General features: G+C 44.2%; 1 protein-coding gene across 3 annotated transcripts in view; it reads left to right on the top strand.

The window, feature by feature from the left end:
• The first annotated feature begins 18 nt into the window (after nucleotides 1-18).
• The window catches only part of LOC148885927 (E3 ubiquitin-protein ligase SMURF2), a 60,041-nt gene continuing 38,515 nt past the window's right edge, over nucleotides 19-21,544 (top strand). Inside the window, exons 1-2 of one of the 3 annotated variants that reach the window (XM_089019060.1) lie at nucleotides 19-519; nucleotides 2,226-2,291. In XM_089019060.1, the coding sequence (XP_088875186.1) occupies nucleotides 468-519; nucleotides 2,226-2,291 (118 nt within the window). In that variant the 5' untranslated portion in view covers nucleotides 19-467. Of the gene's footprint in view, nucleotides 520-2,225; nucleotides 2,292-15,542; nucleotides 15,592-21,544 lie in introns of those variants that run through there. The other 2 variants (XM_089019061.1, XM_089019062.1) reach the window with 2 other exon arrangements.

The following is a 21,544-nucleotide window of genomic DNA, read 5'->3' as shown; positions in this document are numbered from 1 at the left end:
AAGAATCGTCAACCTTGAGACACGCTCGGGCGGTCGAGAGAGAGAGAGAGAGAAAATGTTGGAGGTGTTGCGGCACATGTGAAGGGCAATGTTTGGAGCGTTGTCGCCTCTGGTCAGTTGCCCGCAGCCCAGGAAGAGGCAGGGGCAGCCTCCTCTTAAGTGGGCTACACGCCGGAGGACTCCTCACTTCATGTCCCCGCCAGCGACGACCTCCCCCAGGATGTTACGCCGCCTTAAGAATTCGTCTTTTTAAATTCAACGTCGCACCATTCACGATTTTTTTTTTTTGTATATTAGTTTTTGAGATTTGTTGTTTTTTTACCGATGGCAGTTGTGTGCACATCCGGGGCACAATGCATTGACTCCATCATCGTCTAAAACTGGCGGAGAGACTGCTAAATCTTGTTCTTTCTCCCCCACCTAACGACTCCTTTTGTACGCGCCGTCAAGGCTGGAACAAAGGGGTGATGTCTAACCAAGGAGTTCGGCGCAATGGACCTGTGAAACTGCGATTAACAGGTATGTAGCGATGCTGTTTTAAGCACCCCCAAAGTAATGCTTCTATTCCGTCGTGTACTAGCTATGGGGGCTTAGTGTATTTCCTGGATCCTAGGAACAGTCCCCACGGGCCGCGGAGTTGGCTCATCGCCGCTTCACTCTTCTTTCCGTACCGCGACTGCTCTTTTTGTTGGCCGCAATGCGTTTTAAACCACGAGAATCCCCCCACCCTCTTCCCTGGCATTCTTGCAATCTCGCACCCGATTTGCTTGTCGCCTTATTTTGGTTGAAAGTGTTGATATTTGTTGGTGGAAATTGTGGTTGTCGCCACTTAAGCAGTCGTAAATCGGGTCCCGGCGGGGCAGTAAGTCGATCTTTGTTGAGCCGTGCATATGTGACACTATAAGTTTGGAATTAACACGTCGACTCGTCACATTCTGTAGTGCAGCCTGGCAAACCGGCGATCATACAGCGGTGCGTGCTGTCAGACGATCTCGTGTGAAGTTGCGTAGCCGGCGTTAGCTAGCGAGTTAGCCCGCCGCCGACTTTGCACTAAATAAGTCTTTACAGGTTTTCATGACATTTCAATCATTGGTTCTATTGACCCACTCCGGCACACGGATGTCGCAACTCGCTGAAGAAGGGATGATAAAAGACAAATAGTCATTCAGAAATAGCTTTGGAAAGGAATTATCTTTTAACAAAAGCACCCCACTCTTAATTTCATACCTGGTCAAAATGGTTTTTAAAAACATTTTAAGAAATCGAGGATGAATGTGAGCACAAAATGTCACCTAACTTGGTGTTGATTCTTTTTAGGTAAGTGCAACGCAACATCCGTGGTTCATCTTTTTTTATTACTCTGGATTATCACTTTTTAAAACCCACGTATTGAGCAGTAGTAAAATGGTACTAGAAATGGTTTGCATCTCCTTGGTTTTTGCAGCCTGCACTTTATTTGTTGGTGGATTACGTGGCAGTTTTACTTCCTGCCGCTTAGCTATTCTTCTCCAAGTGGAAATTTGTACAGCACGGAGTCATATCAAATTCGAGTCCACGGACCGGTAGATGTCAGGAAATAATGGAGGGTCTTGACATTAAGACTTTCAGGGTGTTGTCCCAGTAGGTAACAATACTTAAGGAAATGTAAAATGATGTCTACCAACGGATAAGATAGTGAGGCATGTAGACTCAGTGGCCAAAATACACAAGCTCATAGCTCACAATGGGCCCTTGAATGGGGACGATCAAATGAGGACGCCAGGGGTAAAAAAACCGGGATCAACCTAATTGGATACAATTCTCAAGATTGAATCTGAGAGATTAAAAAGGCAAAAAGTCACATGGTGCTCTCAGGACATTGGGCCACCGTTTATAACGCACACTACAATGCTTTTGATGCATGCCTGTTCTATGCCAATGCAGTAGTAAAATTCAGCGATGTACAATTTGAATTAAAAAAACTATCCTAGACCATTAATATAAAATGGTCAAATTACTGAAATTCACTAATCGGTCCTGTAAATGAGGGGGACTTTTTGGACCACAAAGGACATGTTTTTATGTCACTGAGCTGTCACTGTTTCAGTGCACCCCTTTGGTCAAATTTCCTCCTGCGCATTCTCCCGATTCTGTCCGGTTTTCAACACAAACAGCAACAAAGTTTACACCAGAGTTCTGTGTTTTGACTGCGATGGCGTGCCCTCCTTTTTTTGATCTACTTACAGGACTTGACGCGCATCACGTTCCCCCGGGAACTGTGTGTATACGTGTGGAAGTGCCAAGTGAAATATGTAAGTCATAGTGTTTTCTGATTGCTGTAAATCGAGAACACAAGGGCTGATCTTAATGAGATGGATTAATGACCTGCGCGCATTGGATTGCCAAATTAACTGCAAGCTTTCTCTTCTGTTTACAGTTGTCATAAATCAGGCTCGCATAATGAGAGAGGTACTAAATATTTGAAACCTGATATGGCATTTGGACTCAACGCCTTGTTTTGTTGATACAGTCGAACCTCCCGGTGTGGAAGATAAATGTAAAAATAATCTATTCCAGATTGGAACGGTCTCCATCTGAAATTAAAAAAAAAGTTGATATGTTACATTACTTGTTTTAACGGCTGGATTTACACCGAAAGGCTGAAGGAGATTTTGTATGCATGAAAAAAGATACATGGTGTCTTGAGATCGGCCTCTTGGAAAAAAATGTAGACGACAGGTGCCGATTACTTGGGTTGTACGCTGTAGATGCTAACTTGACACCATATATTCCAATTCACCCCGTTTTGAAGTCAGGGAAAGAGTTTGATGAAAAGTTGGGGCGACACGTGACATTGAATGTACGGTAATACCTTGGTTTACGAACTTAATTGGTTCCCAGAAAGTGTGTGTAAGGCAAAAAGTTTGTCTTCCAAACATTTATTTCCCATAAGAAACCATTAAAACAAGAATAATCCGTTCCCAGGTTCCCATAAAACATAATTTTCTACGAAATTAGACTTAAAACTACACAAACTATTGTACATTCACTTGTTCTTGAGGATGGTAGCAATGGTCGACTTAACATACTGGGACACAAGTCACACAAACGCACACTTCGTTCGTGTTTTTCTTCTTCTGCTCGACCGTTATTTTCTTCGACTTAACACTAGCCTGCGCTGGGGTCTTTTTCGGTACCATAATAGCAAAAGTTTTCCACTTGATAGCAAACCACATCCGCACTCTTAGAAAGCAGGTGACGAAAACTGGTCCGCCAGACATCGTGGCGCTACGTGTGGTTTGGTTCGTCTGCCGAAAACTAGTTTGTCAGCCATGAGTATATGCTTGCGAATTTAATGTTGGTGAGCTAAAGTGTTCATAAGCTGAGGTATCACTGTGATTAATCTTGACTTGAAGCAACATCTAGTGCGCTATTTGACTGGAACTACGACAGGCAGCAGTAGCATTGAAACGGGACTTTCACGGAACAATTTCCTCATCCTATAAAACAACCGCAACTTCATCAATTCATTGCCACAAACCATATGTGCACCCCCCCCCCCCCTTCAGCCCCTCGATCCCGTTTATGTGGAAATGCCATTTTGGTGACTAAATTATGATTTTATTCAACACATTTTTGGTCCTGCATGGAAACAAAAATGACACGTGAGCATTTGGGCACTGGGGCGCGACATTTTACAAATCTAGGGAGTCCATTAGACCGCGAATGAGTTTGTCGGGGTGGTAGGAGACTGCAGTGGTCTCCTGGAATGCCAGGAATGTGAGCCGGCCGGCTGTGGAAAAAGGAGAGCGCCGGACCTCATTGACCACCTCTCATCTTCCTTCGAACGCGAGTGACTTTGTACACCCTGCCACGTCGAGTAACAATCGTCACTCATCACTTGTTCAAATGAGTCTTTTCTCTTTTGGCTACGTTGCCCCCCGACCCCTGACCCCATGGAGGAAAAACAGTGCAAGGAAGGAAAGTCAAGAGGAAGGACACTGTCTGCTGCTCAAACGCAAACCTTGGGCGCATGCTGTCATTATGCGTGTCTTTGTTTAGCGCCGCGCAGCTGTGTATATAACCAAACCGGGTAACACTTGTGCGGCGCTTCACATGCACTGGCGGGCCCAAAGAGTGTCAACTGGGGCATTGTAGCCGCGTACAGATGACTCACACAAACCTACATTTGTTTCCAGCCTACTTGCGAAAGAGACACCTCGCTGCATCCGAAATGGGGCCTGAAGCTGTTGACGAACCCCATGAAACAAAACAAAAAACAACAACTTTTGCAGCCAAATGAGTACTGTATTTTCTGGTTAATAAGGCACAGCCAAAAGCCTTGAGTTTCCTTAAAAGATGACCCTGCGCCTTATACGCAGGTGTGCCTTATATGTGAAGTCATATTGAGCCACAACAGGTATCACAACTACCTGATTTCATCCCGCCCCTTTAGCAGGAGTAGTACGTAACCCCAGCCTCTACTGGAGGGCCTTATAACGTGGCGTGTCTTATATTTGTAAATCTTTTATGCATTTATATATTAGATTTGGAAGCCTTATTTCATTCATCGAAAGTGCGCCTTTTAGGCCGGTGCGCCGTATATATTGAAAATGTTTACAAATGCACCATTCATTGGGGGTGCGCCTTATACTCCGGTCCGCCTTATACGGGTGTTTGAAACAACAGACGCCCGGGGCGTGCAACTTTTACGTCGGGCGTACAAAACGTCTCCACCCGAAGATTTCCATAAATTATTCCGATTTCGAAATCTTCATTCGGTTTGGAAATTTTGGGATTTTGGTTCTTTTGGCAATTTGCATACTCGGCACGACAGCCAATCAGAAGCCTGCTTCGTGTTTCCGGATTTTCCCGAGCGTTTGCATATCATTTTCCAAAGTAGATGCACAGAACCTCATCCCCAGAAGAAAGATTGAAAAGAAGCTAATAAAATTTATGACGCTACAAAACGTAAATTATCCCGTGACTGTAAAGTGTCCTTGAGAGTTTTGAAAGGCACTAAGAAATTAATGTATCATTATTGTTCTGAAAAGCATGGCGGAAAGAGGGGTTGACGTTGCTGGTAGCAGACCACGCAACGCAAACATTGCATTGTGCAACATGACGAACAGCGTATGGACAAACGACAACTGGAGCAAAATCATCAGCAAGGGAGATTTACCATCAATTAAGCAAGGGAGCATTTGTACATCCTTAATAAAGTAAAATCCTTAATACTTTGCCACAATGTTTTTTTGGCGATTAGTTGTCTTATTTTGTTTCAAGTTGTGAAAAATGGGGCAGGCAACTTTTTAGAGTTGTCTGCCCTGGTGTTTGCTAACTTTTTGTCATGAGTTTCAGACACTGCTTATACACGGGAAAATACGGTATGCTGCAAATAGACAATACGGTAACGCGTCTTGTTACCCATCTGCTTTGCTCGTCTGAATTCTTCGGGGCGGCGCCGATCATCACACAGTGCTCGAATCTCAGTGGGATTCCCTTGTATCTGTGCTCGCATTTCCGCTTCTTCCTCCCCGAGTCACTCTTGTTCTTTCCGATTCTCAGCTTCTCCCCTCCTCTGACAACATCGAGACAAAAGTCTGGAACGTTACGACAATATCCGAGTTTGTTGTCCTTCAAGACGCCCGTCATGCCTGGAAGATGCAGGAAGCTGCTTTCCATAACACGACGCAGGCCTTTGCGTGAAAAGTTTGGCCATTTGGATGCAGATTCCAAAAAATCTACATTGCGTTTAAACAAGGACATCACGCACTGGTGAAAAAGACGAGAAGAACGGAATTAAAACAAAAAGCAGTCCGGTAATTATTGGTTACTGCACACTTTTTACACATTGTTCCATCAATTAATGGACTGGCTGGGCACTGTTTTCCTGTTGTTTCAGCTCTTCCCGGGTGAGGACAAAAGCCTCCTGGGTTTGCTCTGACCCCCCCCCCCCACCAAACGCAGCTAGCATGAGCCCAGTGGTGGTCTGATGTAGCAGTAGGAAGCCAGTGGTCGTGCTGTCAGAGAGAAAGTTCACCCCAAATCGTAAATAATCAATATTGGCACAAAACGTTTTGAGACAATAATTGAAGTCATTTAGGAATAAGCCGACAAAGGTCTAAGGTCATCCCCGCAAGCCAGGTTGCCATGTCAAAACCTCCGCGGAGGGATGATGTCATTGTCGCCCGGGTAAATTCAGCATGATGTCATGTCTCGATGCCGCATGCGACCCACTTCTCGCATGGCCGCAAAAGTGCCCCCCCCCCCCCCCCCTACCTGACATACAAGGTGTACACACCGCACCGTATCTCGCGTGGTCAGATGTACAACCCGGAATTCACGTTGACTCCCGGCGATGAACACCTCCCGTCACACAATGACAGGAAGGTGCAAAGGAAAAAAGCGCTCCCCGTGTTCCCTTCCCGTGCCATTTGTTTCCTCGTCCATTTTTCCCTTTGATGGATTTCTGAAGCTTTCTCCCATGATGACATAACCGTCCCTGATTCTTGATGGTTGAACACAGTCGCTGGCAGCGTCGACGGTAGGAAAGAGGGAAAACAATAGACAGAGATGTAATTTTTTTGTTTTGCGGTGGAGTAGCGAAATCTTTGCCTGAACCGTCAGCATCGCGGCGCGCTTCTGTGCGATCCAGTCCATTACGTCAGCGGGGCTGGGGGGACGGGCGGTGTCGCCACGAGGGGAGCCACCTAACTAACTGCTCAGTTTGGGTCCCAGCCAGGAGCGATCCAAGAACCCTCGCCCACTCTGCCCGCTGCCCGTTCCGCCGGCTCTTTTGACTTCTCACTATAGCGGCCGCCATGACGGCACCGCGGAAGACTCGACTCCCCGTTCGGCACCTTGTCGCGCACAGAGCGGACAGAGAGATTGATGTACTCGGCGGGGCCAACAAGAATGTCGCTCGCATTCGCCAACGTGGCACGGTTTCCCACTATTCACAGCCGAAAATAGTCAGTCGGGGTGTGCTCCTCTGTTATGCAATAACGGAGGGCTGAATCACGGAGGGGCGGCCCGCTAGCCGAGTGGTTATTACGCCGGCTTCACGGTGTGAAGGTCACTTGTTCGCGTCCCTGTGTGGACTTTGCATGTTCTCCCCGGGCCCGCTTGGGTTTTCTCCGGGTCCTCGGGTCTCCTCCTACATTCTAAAAACATGCATGGCGGGCGGATTGAACTTTCCAAATTGTCCCTGGGTGTGAGCGCTGTTTGTCTCTGTGCTGGCAACCAATTTAGGCTTAGGGTGTCCCCCGCCAAGTGCCTGAAGACGGCTGGGATTGGCTCGAGAATTCCCTTCCCCCCCGTGACCCTAAGGAGGAATAAGCAGTATGGATAATGGATGGAAGGATGAATCACGGAGGCAAACGGCGACCTGGGTGAAATTGTTCTCGTGCTAAAATTGCCGCCCGCCTTCGTTGGCCTCGTGCGCGCGTGGCGAGTTTCCTCGTGCAGTTAAACGAGTTCCTGTTGAAACGCTTCAAATGCCAACATTGTTCGACTGGTTTCCGTCGCGCAGCGCCTGTAAAACGGGTTTGTTCAGAAACACTTTGACCAAAACGAATGTCAAATGAAAATGTTACAGCCTCCTCCATGCGAAAAGCTGCCTACGCAACTTTAAAATATGCTTTCGGAATTGCTTTTCAGTAAAGTGGGTAACCCTATTAAGTTTTGTAACGCAAGATAGACTTAAAGGACAACCGACACCGACACCATTTTTTAGTTTCCTAACTGACATCAGAAAAACGTTTTATAGCGCAGGCTGATATTGTTAGTCAAATACAAAACACCAATAAAAATGACTTAAAGTGTCTCAAAACTGCTTCAAAATGACCTCGGAAATGGTGAGTTCCAGAAGGTCCCGCCCCCTTTGTTCGTGACGTCACGCCAGGATACTCCAGACACAAAACAATGGCTTCAGACAGTTCAGATTCGGAGAAGATGCTTTCTTGTTACTCTTCCAGTTATGAATGTGATTGAAATAGTTCTGAAGAGGAAAGCATAAATGTTTGCAATCGATTAACCCTTTACGGACGACTGTGCCAAATTCGGTACACTAAAGATAAATGCTTATAGATAAAGAAAATGAAAGGGAGCAGTTCAAGTGCCGATTGGAACTGATGCGGCACAATTTACATGTCCCTTTAAAACAGGTTATGTGCACCTTACCTTTAAGAGCGTCGGTGACATCATCTCCTTCATGCGCAACACAACGTGCTCTCCTCCATCTTCAAAGCGCATTCTATTTTTCGTCATGGATGAAATATCACGTAAGTACAGTGAGACCTCAACTTACGAACTTAATTGGTTCCCAGACAGAGTGTAAGCCAAAAGTGTATATCACAAAAAAAATTCCCATAGGAAACCATTAAAATGGGAATAATCCGTTCCCGGGTTTCCATAAAATATACTTTTCAACTAAATAAGCCTTAAAACTACACACAACATACCTTATTCTATGTATAATAAATGTGCTATTGTATTGTAATGAAAGAAATACACTGCATTGTATCATAAAGTCACTTTATTTACATTTGTGATGGTCATTGATGGCTTGATGGAATGGCGTTGGAGGTCAAAGGGAATTGCTGTTTGGAAAGAGGCACATTACACGAGGACTGTAATTAAAGAAATAAACTGCTGTAAAATAAAATTTTATTTACCTTTTTGATGGTCATGGATGGCTTATGGAAGGAGAGTCACCTTCCATAAGGACTGTTGGTAACTTAAGCTCTGCTGTGGCTTCTCTTCTTTTTTCTTTGGAGACTCCTCATCATTTTTTGCTGATTAAAAACCTCTTAATTGACACCTGTTGCTTTCTGACTTGTAAGGTCTTTCGAAGCTGGGGCATTATCAACATTTGACATTATCGACATTTGACATTATCGTTCATCATGTTGATGATTGTCATAGCCACAGTCTTTTCTGGATGGAACTGCACATCATTCCACTTTGCCAACATTGCCTTTATGAGCTCACTTGATGCTGCAGCCATCTCCTCCTCCTCGCCCTCAGATGTTCTCGAACGATCCGTTGCTGCCTTTAAACTCCTCAATAAGCGCCGAACTTCCAGGTTGGCGCATGCCGATATCGGCGTGAATTAGCCGTGCTTTCTCGCATAAAATAGCTTTACTCACGCTGTCGCCAGATAGGTGCTTTTCGTGAATCCAAATTAACAGAAGTTTTTCAATTTCTTCGATTGCCGAGACCGTCGCTTTTAGAGCACGGAAACACCTTTTGCAACAGACGCATCTTTGATGGCTTCTCTGTTCCGGAGAATGGTAGCAATGGTTGACTTAGCATAGCCGTGCTCAGCCACTAAATCACACAAGCGCACACCTCGTTCGTGTTTTTCAATTATCTCCTTCTTCTCAGCGATGGTGATTTTATTTTGTGTCTTCTTGGGCTGAACACGAGCCTGTGGTGTTTTTTTATGGTCCCATCATAGTAAAATTATCAGCAAAAAGCTCCAAGGAGGCGATCGACGTGTGCATTCAATGAGAGGGGGTGTGGAAAGTAGCGCCGGCTGGAGCGCTGTTCGGTCGTGTGCTTCCGCCGAAGATCACTCCGCCAAATCCGTAGGTCGTGTGCTTTGGTGTTCTTCCGCCGAAGATTACTCCACCAGCCGTGGTGGGTGTGTATTATGAAAATAGTGCGTATTATAAGGATTAATTTTCATAAATTTGACGTTCGTAAGACGAAAAGTTCGTAAGATAAGGTGTTCGTAAGTTGAGGTCACACTGTATATGTTGTAACTATTTTATGAGCTATTCAGAAGAGGTTTACCTTGATACGGAAATGCATAAGCTAACACGAACTTGTTTATTCACCAAGAAATATTAAAAATAAGGAGTGTCCCGAATTCGGAACATTCGACGTGCTCACGCTATTTTCATGATGATATTGTTGATCCTGACTTGGTACCCGATGCGAATAATTCTAAGTGAATGTTGCGTTTTCCACTAATAGCTGTACCTCATAGCTTTGCATTCTCAATATGATTAGTCAAACGGAGGTGCATATGTTTTTTTTCTCTCAAAAATACCCATGTACTGTATGTATTTCCAGATCCTGATGAGAATGAAATAGATGAGCATGTTGATGAAGACATTTTGGCATCTGACACAGTCGTGACTGTTGCATTGACGAACTTCTATCACCATTCAAATACTTTCAAAGGATTTTCGATGAAAAAATTATGGATATTATTGTAGAACAGTGGAACCTCTATGCAATGCAAAATGACATCAATAAGCCCCTATGTCTCGCCAAAGAAGAGCTTGAGAAGTGGCTGGGATTGATATATTGTTTCTCAATCTCAAAATGACCAAACACTCGGATGCATTGGGCTTGAAAGCTATCACCACTCAGTGATTATGCTGCAGAATGTATGTCAAGCGATCGCTTCGAAATTATAAAAAGGAACTTGCATACAGCAGACAACACAAAACAAGGAACTCAGGGAAGCCCAAATTATGATCCCTTGCACAAAGTAAGACCAATGATACAAGTTTCAAGAATTACCCAAATCACAGCGTTTTTCAAGTGATGAACAAATTGTACTCTATGAAGGTAGATTTTCACTCAAGCAGTGTCTACCAAATAAACCAAAGAAAGTTGTTTGTGCTGGCAGGTTATGGTATGACTGCATTTCATATACAGGAAAGATAGATCCAGTCAGTGACTCCAAGATTCCCGATCTGAAAGTAAGCTCAAATGTTGTGCTCCATTTGGCTCAAAACACCCAACCAGGAAACAATCATCGATTGTATTTTGATAATTGGTTTACATCTATCCCTTTACTCAAGAAAAACAAGAAAAATCTGCTGTTGCGGCACAGTGAGGCTCTATCGATTGTTCAGGTGAACCGCAGCTAAAAGACATTGAAGATCTTTTCCCGCCGATGATACAGTATTCGGTTTGACAACATAGCTCAAAGTCCTTCCGTATCAATTGGAGGTGTCTGGACTCCAATGTAGCTACCAGAAAATGCACAAGATGACGCACACGCGCCGTTGGAAATTTGGCTGATTTGTCTGCTGAAAATTCGTGTCCACTTTTATGGTGTTACCGCAATTGGTAGTGTTGGTGCGACACGCAACGATTCACCATTGAATTATTTGTTTTTCCTTCTAATTTTTCCATCAACACGGATCAACACGATGTTTTCAGACCAAACAAAGTACCCAAAATGCATTGTGTGTCGCTTTCTCGGTCAGGGGCGGTCCAAACGTGACGTCACATGGGGGTCGTCATCAACTCGAAAACAAGACATCATGAATATTCAGCGCAAGTCTTAAACCGTGAACTATAGCTATATGCTGTGGAATCTTTGTAAAATACGCTCAGTCGAAGTCATTTGAAGTGATTTTACAAATTATGGACACAACATGTCCGAAGGTGTCGGTTGTCCTTTAAGCAACAAAAGAATACAGTGACGCACAGATCAGTTGGTGGCAACAATGGACAAATCAAGACTGTCAAGGGCCATGATGCTTGCAAGAGTCTGAACCAAAATTTCTAATTGTCATATGTAAACCATAATAAGTCATTCCTCTTCACTTGAGATTTGAAATCTAGTTATTAAAAAAATATACAGTGATACCTCATCTTACAAACGCTTTTGCTGACAAACCTTTTGCATTATAAACATTACATTCGCGAGAATATAATCTTGACAGACGAACTAGTTTTCGGCAAACGAACCAAACCACACAGTGCCACGGCGGCTGACAGACTAGTTTTCCACACCCCCTTTGACTGAAGACGTGGTTTGCTATCAAGTAGAATACTTTTGCTATTATGGTACCGAAAAAGACCCCACCACAGGCTAGTGTTAAGTCGAAGAGGATACAAAAGAAAATTACGGTCAAGCAGAAGAAGGAGATCATCGAAAAATACGAACGAGGTGTCCGTTTGTGTGACTTAGCGTCCCAGTACCAGTACGCTAAGTCGACCATTGCTACGTGTAGCTAAGGGTGTTGCTGTGTTGTCTAAGCAACGGTCTCAGGCAATAGAAGAGTTTGACAAACTTCTGTTGATTTGGATTAACGGAAAGCAGCTAGCAGGGGACTGTGTGAGTGAGGGTATTATCGCTGAGAAAGCACGGCAACTTCACTCGGATATCATCAAGAGGCAACTACATCAACGACCATCACAAAGGTGTGGAAAAAGTGTTTAATGCTGATGAAACCGGCCATTCCATTCCACAAGCTATCAACGACCATCACAAAGGTAAATAAAACGACTTTATTATACAGCATAGTTTATTTCTCTAATTACAATCCAATAGCACATTTATTATACATAAAATAAGGTCTATTTTGTGTATCGATGAGAAGGTTTCTTCAGCCGTCATCTGTACAAAAGTGAAGGTTTCGGACGTTTCGCCTCCTATCCAAGAGGTTCGCTGACGAAGCCTCTTGGATAGGAGGCGAAACGTCCGAAACCTTCACTTTTGTACAGATGACGGCTGAAGAAACCTTCTCATCGATGGACCACTCCTGTACGACTGAGAGCTTACACAGACGTATATTTTGTGTAGTTTTAAGGCTTATTTAGTACAAAATTATGTTTAATGGGGACCTGGGAAGGGATTATTCTAATTTTTAATGGTTTCTCATGGGAAATAAATGTTTGACAGATGAACGTTTTTTGCCTTACACTGTCACGTGCGAGTTGACAGCGGGGGGCGGGGCTGCCTCTCCCGGCCGTCCTACACCTGCTGTCAATTATAATAATCACGGACACGGGGCATTTATACGGTTCGCGGTCACCTCGCCAATGCCGGATGATTGACTCACCTCGCCACTCTACCGTACCTGGACTCTTCCTTCGATGCGCGAGTGTATCCGGTCCGAGGTATTCTCCCCGCATCCCATGAGCTTATGTCATCTTCCGGAATTGCGTAATTTTGCACCCTCCTGTTCCATTTGCTTTTTGGCGTAGTAAGCGGGTCGGAACACCACCTGCCTTCTTACTCGCTGTGTTTTCTTTTGTTTGTGAATAAACATCCTGCTTTGTTGGTACGTCTCTGTCGCCTGCTTTGGGATCCCAAACATTCCACTTCGTTCCGACGAGTCAGCTGCCGTCACTCTCGCTCGGAACGTGACATACACACACTTTCTAGGAACCAATTAACTTCGTAAGATGAGATATCACTGTATACATGTTGGTCTGTTTGATCGATCTAGCAAAAGGGAATGTTCTGGTAATTGTGGGAAGCTGACATGAAGCTAGTGTCAGGTAACAACAATATTGTTTTATGTATGGCAATATTTAAATGTGGTAAACGGAGGCAAGGTGCGCAAATAGTGCAACTCACAATATGCTCAATAAATATTTGATTTATTGCCCCCCCCCCCCCTACACCTTCTTTTTAAGAGACTCTCCACAGAACTGCCACATGATAGGAAGTGAGGCCCACAAACTGCGAGTAACCGCTACGACCGCTATGAATAAACCGCGAAAAAATGGACGTAGTTTAATTACGAAGCCATGATGGAGATGCATGAGCCGTGTTGTTGTTACGAGCTTTGCTGTTGACATTTGAACGCGCTGTGACATTTTAAAAATGCTTTGTGGTCACGTCATTTAACATTATCCATCCATGTTAACCGTACTGGCCGTTATCATGATACAATTCTAAAGTGGACCAGCGTAATGGCATCGTTGAGATGAAATCCCTTGGGTGGAAATCTTCCGAAAAATGTCCTTTGTACTTTTATCTCATTCACTGCCAGACGTGCAAAAATGTGTCCATTCCAGTGCCAGGGTTTTTGTCATTTTCACTCCAATTTCAGGACCCGCGGAATATTGAGTTTTAAGAACTACATAAAGATTCAATACAGCGTAAGAAACCTTAGACTCTCTTCTGTCATCAGAAAAAAAGAGTTAATTCCCAAGTCATATGGGTCTGGAGTAATATGAGGTGCAAGTGGGGGTAACTGTAGAAAAGGCAAATGCTCCCTCCTCGTGTAATGGCAAAACATTGCCAGATGTCTGACCAGCGCTTCTTCGGCACCCCCTGCAAGAAAAACCACAACCCGAGCAAATTCAGAAATGGCGTTCTACGACATATTTTCAATTCCCAAATAAATCCAGGAATGGCAGTGAATGAGTTAACAAAAATATCATTTGACAGTCTTTGCAAGTCTTCCAACAAGACAAGCATACCCCACCACGAGAGAATTTAGATTTCTGTGGCCAAGCGGGCTTTTATGTGAGGCACATGCCTGCTGGATGTGCTTCCAGAGATCATTCAGCAGTCGAGCAGGTGGGGCAGTCTCATGGATAACGATGATGATGACGTATGTCGGCTCTGAGCCGTGGCCTTTTGCCCTTTGTCCTATAAGAAAATATACAGCGTCTCATGGCTCTTCCGGGCAACTGCGATTTTGCGCGACGGACTCTGCTCAAAACGGCCTTTTGGTTGCACTTGTGAATTTGCTGCTAATGGCCAAATGGCTTTTGCATTCTTCTTCACTCCTCGTTTTTCCTCTGGCGTTCCCTGACATCAGTCTCGGAACGCGTGAGCTAAAGCGGGAGCAATTACCTAAGTAATTGTTTGAAACTCAAGATACTTTCCCTTGGTTTAAAAAACAATTCTCCCCGCACTGCTCTTTGAACAAAATGATGCGTTGGGGAGAGTTTGTTAGTCTTTTTCCTTCCGAAAATGTGAAATCTTGGAAATGGTTGAACTTGGAGGCATTTGCCAATTTTCCCGCCACTTAAAAGTTCCATGATGATTTTGGTGTCTATGCTTGTACGTGTGCCGGGACCAGATCGGATCGGATTTTCTCAGATGTGAACATTCCCATAAGGTGTCGAAATGATGTGGTGGGCCAAATCTGGCCACAAATGCAATCATAACAAATTCATAACTGTGCTGCTGTGAAATGTCAATTTCTCCACTGCGAGACTTTCTTTTCCTTTCGGCTTTTCCCTTCAGGGGTCGCCACAGCAAATCCGTGTCCTGCATCTAACTCGGGTTTGTGCATCCTCTTCTCTCACACCAGCTACGTTCATGTCCTCTTTGACAACATCCATAAACCTCCTCTTCGGTCTTCTTCTCGGTCTCCTGCCTGGCAGTTCAAGGCTCAGCATCCTTCTCCCGATATAGTCACTCTCTCTCCTCTGGCCTCTCTGACTTTCTCTTCAAAACCTCTAATATGAGTTGTCCCTCTAATCTACTCATTCCTGAACCTATCCAACCTGGTCAGTCACAAGGAAAACCTCAACATCTTCATCTCTGCTACCTACAGCTCTGCAAGACTAATAAAGGTAAATCCAATCCAAATTCAAGCATGTCAAGGGCCATGAAGCTTGCGAACGTCCAAACCAAAATTTCAAATTGTCATTTGTAAACCACAATAACAGTCATTCTTCTTGACTTCGGATTTGCAAACGAGTTATTCATTCATTTGTTGTGTGTTCTGTATGTAATATGTGGAGGAGATGAGACATTCGAACGCTTCCCCGATTCATCACGGCCCTTGAGAGGAAACCATGACTACAATGAGGCCTGCAGCAAAAAAATAAGTTTGACACCCCTGCATAAGAGGATGCGCCCAAAAAAGGCCGTCTTGTTCCACATAGGTGAAGTAGGCCCTAAACTGTTCAAAATATAAACACATTCTCAGACACAGTCTATTATTTTTTTTTATTACTTTTTCTGACATTGACATTTTTCTGCTGTGCAGACACCTTGGCTCAGCTCCATCTACGCTGTTTTGGGGGAAGTCTGCTTTGAATTTCAAAACATACGCTATCAGTCAAACGAACAAAAACAATGGGGGACGGAGGGGAGCGTGAAGGCGGCGAGGAGACTGAGACAAACCGCTAAAGCGTAACGGATGCTGCGGGATAGGATGTTAACGTCATCACACGGTGTTTTATTTTTGGCGTTCCCACCTAGGCATGGGACGGCACATTTTGGCTTGCGGGGTTTGTATGTCGGTTGCATAAAGACAACGTCTTTTTTTCTGTCTCAAAAAAGAATTCTCCATAATCAGTATAAAGATGAGTGGGTGAAATGTCGTATCAAATTTTCTATTCAACAACATGACAATTTTCTTGGCATTTAAGTAATAAATATCACCTTCAGGTGCAGTAAGTTGAAATACAGTATTTTCAGATGTTTAAGGTGCACCGGAGTATAAGGCGCACCCCCAATGAATGGTGTCTTTTCAAACTTTTTCCATATACTGTAAAGCGATAGCTCAGCTTACGAACTTAATTGGTTCCCAGAAAGTGTAAGGTGAAAAGTCTGTCTTCCTAACAATAATTTCCTATAGGAATCCATTAAAAATGAGAATAATCCGTTTCCAGGTCCCCATAAAACATTATTTTCTACGAAATAATCCTTAAAACTACACAAAATATACCTTATTTTATGTATAATAAATGTGCTATTGTATTGTAATTAAAGAAATAAACTGTATAATAAAGTTGTTTTATTTACCTTTGTGATTGTAGTTGTCAATGGATGGCGAACTTCCAGGTTGCCTCTTGATGGTATCCGAGTGAAATTGCCGTGCTTTCTTGGCGATAATACCCTCACATACTGTCCCCTGCTAGCTGCTTTCCATTAATCCAAATCAACAGAAGTTTTTCTACCTCTTCTATTGCTTGAGACCATTGTTTAGACAACACAGAAACACCCTTAGCCACACGTAGCTATGGTCGACTTAGCATACTGGTAGTGGGACGCTAAGTCACACAAACGCACACCTTGTTCGTGTTTCTCGATGATCTCCTTCTTCTGCTCGACGATAATTTTGTTTTGTGTCTTCTTCGGCTGAACACGAGCCTGTGGTGGGGTCTTTTTCGGTCCCATAATCGCAAAAGTATGGTTGATAACAAACCACGTATGCACTCAAGGGGTGATGAAAACTAGTCCACCAGCCACCGTGGCGCTGTTCGACCGTGTGGTTTGGTGTTGTTCCGCCGAAAAGTAGTCCGCCAGCCACCGTGGCGCTCCGTGTGGTTTGTTTCGTTTGCTGAAAACTAGTTCTTATGCCAAGATTCTATTCTTGCGAATTTATTGTTCGTAAGGCAAAAGGTTTGTAAGCTGAGGTATCACTGTACACTATTCCTTGGGGGTGCGCCTTGCATACCGGAAAATATGATAATGAAGAACAGGTCGACCCACGTGACCGTCACGTCCTGAGCGGAGTGTGTGATATTTCTAAAATAGCAACTGCTCTCCTTTTCCCTCCGATTAAACATTGGACTTGAGGCGGGGATGGGAATAGTGAAACATTACCAGGCGGGTGTCTCGGTTCCCACACACCCTATTTCCTCCCCCTCGCCGTCTCCAGTGTAATGGTTAACCACAGAGCAAGAGACTGAAGGCACTTTGAGCCCACTTTTTCCTGCCTGCTGCCCTCCCGTCTTTTTCCCGTGCTTCAATGTTTTTGCGGCGCGTAAATGTGGTTCTTGTGAAAGAAAGACGCACGGCTGACTTTTCATCCTTCCATCTGATTGTTACCATGGCGATGCCCCCTCCCCACCAATCCCCCTTGTCACATGACCTCTGCCTTCCCAGGTGTTTGGCTTGCGTCTGGCCGAGCACATTGATTTACCCGCACAGTGGAGCTCTTTGTGCCCTCGTCTAGTTGAGGGGTGGGAGGGCGGGGGTGTCTGAGCACATCCTCTCCCCACAGGTGGAACTCAACCGCCTGGCCAAAGGTCTGCTGGCGCAATACGACTATTACCGCCCAGAAGAATCCATTTGCGTTGAACCGAGGCTTGATAACGGGCCTTGTCAAATCCGTTGTCGGACGATGCTGCGTTTTTAACTCGTCATAAAAGTGTGTGATGTATTAATCCAATGTATTGCTCTGCACACGACTCGTGTCGGGTGTGATTCATTTATATACAGTAAAGTCTCGTTATATCGATATTGTCGGGAGTCGGAAAAAATATCGACATCACCGGACTATCGATATATCCGATCCGGCGGCATGTCCATTTTCTCCTTGCGTTCATAGAAATAGTATCGTAATAAGCAGTATTATCAATATAACGAGACGTTACTGTATTGTTGATACATTCATTCCACAATAACAGTGAAAAACTTTGCACGGACAGTTTATTTCGATTTAATTTGTTCCAGGAAGCAAAGGAGTCCCATGTTCATTGTGATGATTTTTATTGCCCTATTGTGAATTTCTCAATCATCCCGTCTGTCCTGTCTGCGTTTTCGCCGGTCTCTTCCCACCCCTAAAAGCCCAGTTGGTCATTAGTCGTAGCTGCATCGCGACCGGAATGAGAAACATTGGCGGCACAGAGACGCCCTTCTCTCAGTTTTGCTTTAGTACTCGCCGTCGCTATGGCGACAGAGGATTTCGGGTAGACCGAGATAGGAAAGGGTTATTTGATGCTCTTCCGGAGTGGGCGTCTGTGTGAGAGGGAAGGGTACGGTCCAATGAATAGTCTCAATGAACATATCTTTCTGTTAAATACTTAAAATGACTGTCTGTGTTTAGTTTTGTGTTGCGTTTATTATTTCATTTCATGTTAACTGTTCACTTAAACGCTTTGCTACTGCTGCAGCTGTTGCGAAAGCGCTATATAAATTAGGATGTATTGTATTGTATAAATGAAAAAAAAAAGACAATTCCATCCCATTTGCATATTGTCACCCCGATTGTCCGATCACAACACCTTTTCAGCACCCTTTTCGGGCATATTTATCAAATGTTCTCACTGTCTCCTCTGATTTTCTGTCTCTGCTGTGTTTTTCTTGTGCCGCGTGCCCAGACTGGTCACATGTTGATGCCGTAACTGAACTAGACACATTTTTCTAATGGATTGGCTCTCGACGTATCACTCATGGCACGCTCCATTACCAAAGGACATATGAAGGGAATGCGCTCAAGGCTTTCCCATATGCAATGTCGTTGTTTTTTTTCTTCATGCTTTGTATCCATGCCACTTTGCATTCGAATCACACTCTTGACACCCTGCTAAACAATGTTCTGTCTGATGGACGATTATTATTGTTCTTGGGAAAAAAAGTTGACACACGTTTTTATAGAGCCTGAAATTTGGCAAATTCTTGAAAACTTAGCTACTGTCTGGGACAGTAAAACACCACCCCATTCCTCTCTGCAGGCAAAAAAAATGCGGAGCCAGTAAATCATACAGCAGAAGCATGAACGCTGACTGAGTGTCTGCGTTTTCATTTTTCTCATTTTTCTTGCCATTTTTACATTGCAAAAAAATTGCTTCTTGTCATCTGCCGCATCGAGTCAAATGCTGTTTTTTTCCCTCCAACGCTCAAGTGGAAGAGCAAAATAAAATACAGTAATACGTCCGCTTACGAACGAAATTGGTTCCCAGAAAGTGTGTGTAAGGCGAAAAGCGTGTTCCTAACATTAATTTCCCATAGGAAACCATTAAAAATGAGAATAATCTGTTTCCAGGTCCGCATAAAACATCATTTTCTACTTACTAATCCTTAAAACTACACAAAATATACCTTATTTTGTGTATAATTAATGTGCTATTGTATTGTAATACGTCTGTGTAATCTCTCAGTCGTACAGGAGTGGTCCATCGATGAGATGGTTTCTTCAGCCGTCATCTGTACAAATTTGAAGGTTTCGGACGTTTCGCCTCCTATCCAAGAGGCTTCGTCAATGTCCGAAACGGCTGAAGAAACCTTCTCATCGATTATTGTATTGTAATTAAAGAAATAAACTGTACTGTATAATAAAGTTGTTTTATTTACCTTAGTGATGGTCGTTGATGTAGTTGCCTCCTGATGATATCCGAGTGAAGTTGCCGCGCTTTCTCGGTGATAATACCCTCACACACTGTCCCCTGCTAGCTGCTTTCCGTTAATCCAAATCAACAGAAGTTTTTCAACCTCTATTGCCTGACACCGTTGCTTAGACAAAACAGAAACACCCTTCGGCACACGTAGCAATGGTCGACTGAGCATAGTGATAGTGAGATGCTAAGTCACATAAACGCACACCTCATTCGTGTTTCTCGATGATCTCCTTCTTCTGCTCGACCGTAATTTTGTTTTGTGTTCTCTTCGGCTTAACACTAGTCTGCGGTGGGGTCATTTTTGATCCCATAATAGCAAATGTATCCTTGATAACAAACCAGTTATGCACTCAAGGAAAGGGTGTGTGGAAAAGTAGTCTGGCAGCCACAGTGGCGCTGTTTGGTCGTGCGGTTTGGTGTTCTTCCGCCGAAAACTAGTCCACCAGCCATTGTGACCCTCCGTGTGTTTTCCGATAACTAGTTCGTATGCCAAGATTATATTCTCTTGACATTAATGTTCGTAAGGCGAAAAGTTTGTTAACGAAAGCGTTCGTGAGCCGAGGTATCACTTTAATTTGAAGAAATCTGGATATAAATCGTTGCAAACCTGCTCTCTGGTGGTCTCTAGTGGTCTCACCAACTTCAAAGCTGCTATGAAAGTTCATGAGTCTGGTGGCGGAGGTGGTTTCTCAAATGTCTGAGGGCTATTTTCTCATGGATGGAATTTCTGATTGCTGTCCTTGCACTTGCTCTGAAGTTTAAGACTTGGAATTGGCCTCCCCCGCTGCCACTGTTTGCTGGTTTCCTTGGCAGCTTCTGTTCTCAGTTGTAATTCATCCCTACACGCCGTGCTTTCATAAGGATCCTATGGAGGCCTAATTTTAGTCATTCACTTCCTGCGTCGTTTGAAGCCTGAATTCCTATCTTCCGAAGACGCTTGGCGCTAATCTGTGATGCATGTCACAATTCACGTCGGCGATTCAACTACTGTCTTGCCATCCAGCCGACACAAGCCAGATGAGATTTTTGTACAGCTTGCTGTGACTATATCGCAAAACTAAGATCGGCCACCTGTTACTTTACCCACACCCCCCATTGCTCCCCCGTCACAGAATCCAAGTGGCGCATGTGGACATATGCACGCAATGAAAGGTCTTTGCGCCTGGTAATAATTAGTTGGATAGATGGACTGGGAGCGAACAGGTCTCTGGGTCTGTGCGCGACTGTGTTCAGACTGACTGGAATCAATGTATTCCAGATGTTGTCGAAATGAGTGAGTTTCAATGGTAGGTAACACATTCCCAGGGATGTTTGCGGAAAGAAATTCTTCCTCTTCTGTCGAGCATGTTCTACCCCCCAACCTCACACCCTCCCCCACCCCAAGAGTTTATGTGTCTCATTTAACTTGTCTTTTTTAGTCCGATTTTCTCCTCATTGGAGCTACGCTTATTGAATTTGACCTTTGGTGTCTTGATCTATGCGCAATACGCCCTGTTGCTTTTTCTCTTTTTCTTCTTTTGATCCGGCGGCGCACACACTTCACTCCATTTCTTGGTGAGGGGGGAAAAATGTTTGCGACTTGTCCTCAAATAATGCAGTGATCTATAGTTGTCTGTGTGTCTGGGTATGTGCGGAATGGGATGGAGGGGTAGATAAATATGTAGCGGCTCCAGACTGCGTGGCCAACACCCCATTCTGGCACCGTAGGTCTGTCCTTTTCTGTTTGTATAAATGTAATATGTTTGTATTTTTGTGCGTACATAGCAGG

The sequence above is a fragment of the Hippocampus bargibanti genome, linkage group LG17 (genome assembly GCF_051943395.1).
Source record: "Hippocampus bargibanti isolate YZ-2025 linkage group LG17, ASM5194339v1, whole genome shotgun sequence".
Lineage (NCBI taxonomy): Eukaryota > Metazoa > Chordata > Actinopteri > Syngnathiformes > Syngnathidae > Hippocampus > Hippocampus bargibanti.
Note: the sequence above shows the minus strand (reverse complement) of the source record. Positions and strands in the feature narration are given on the sequence as shown.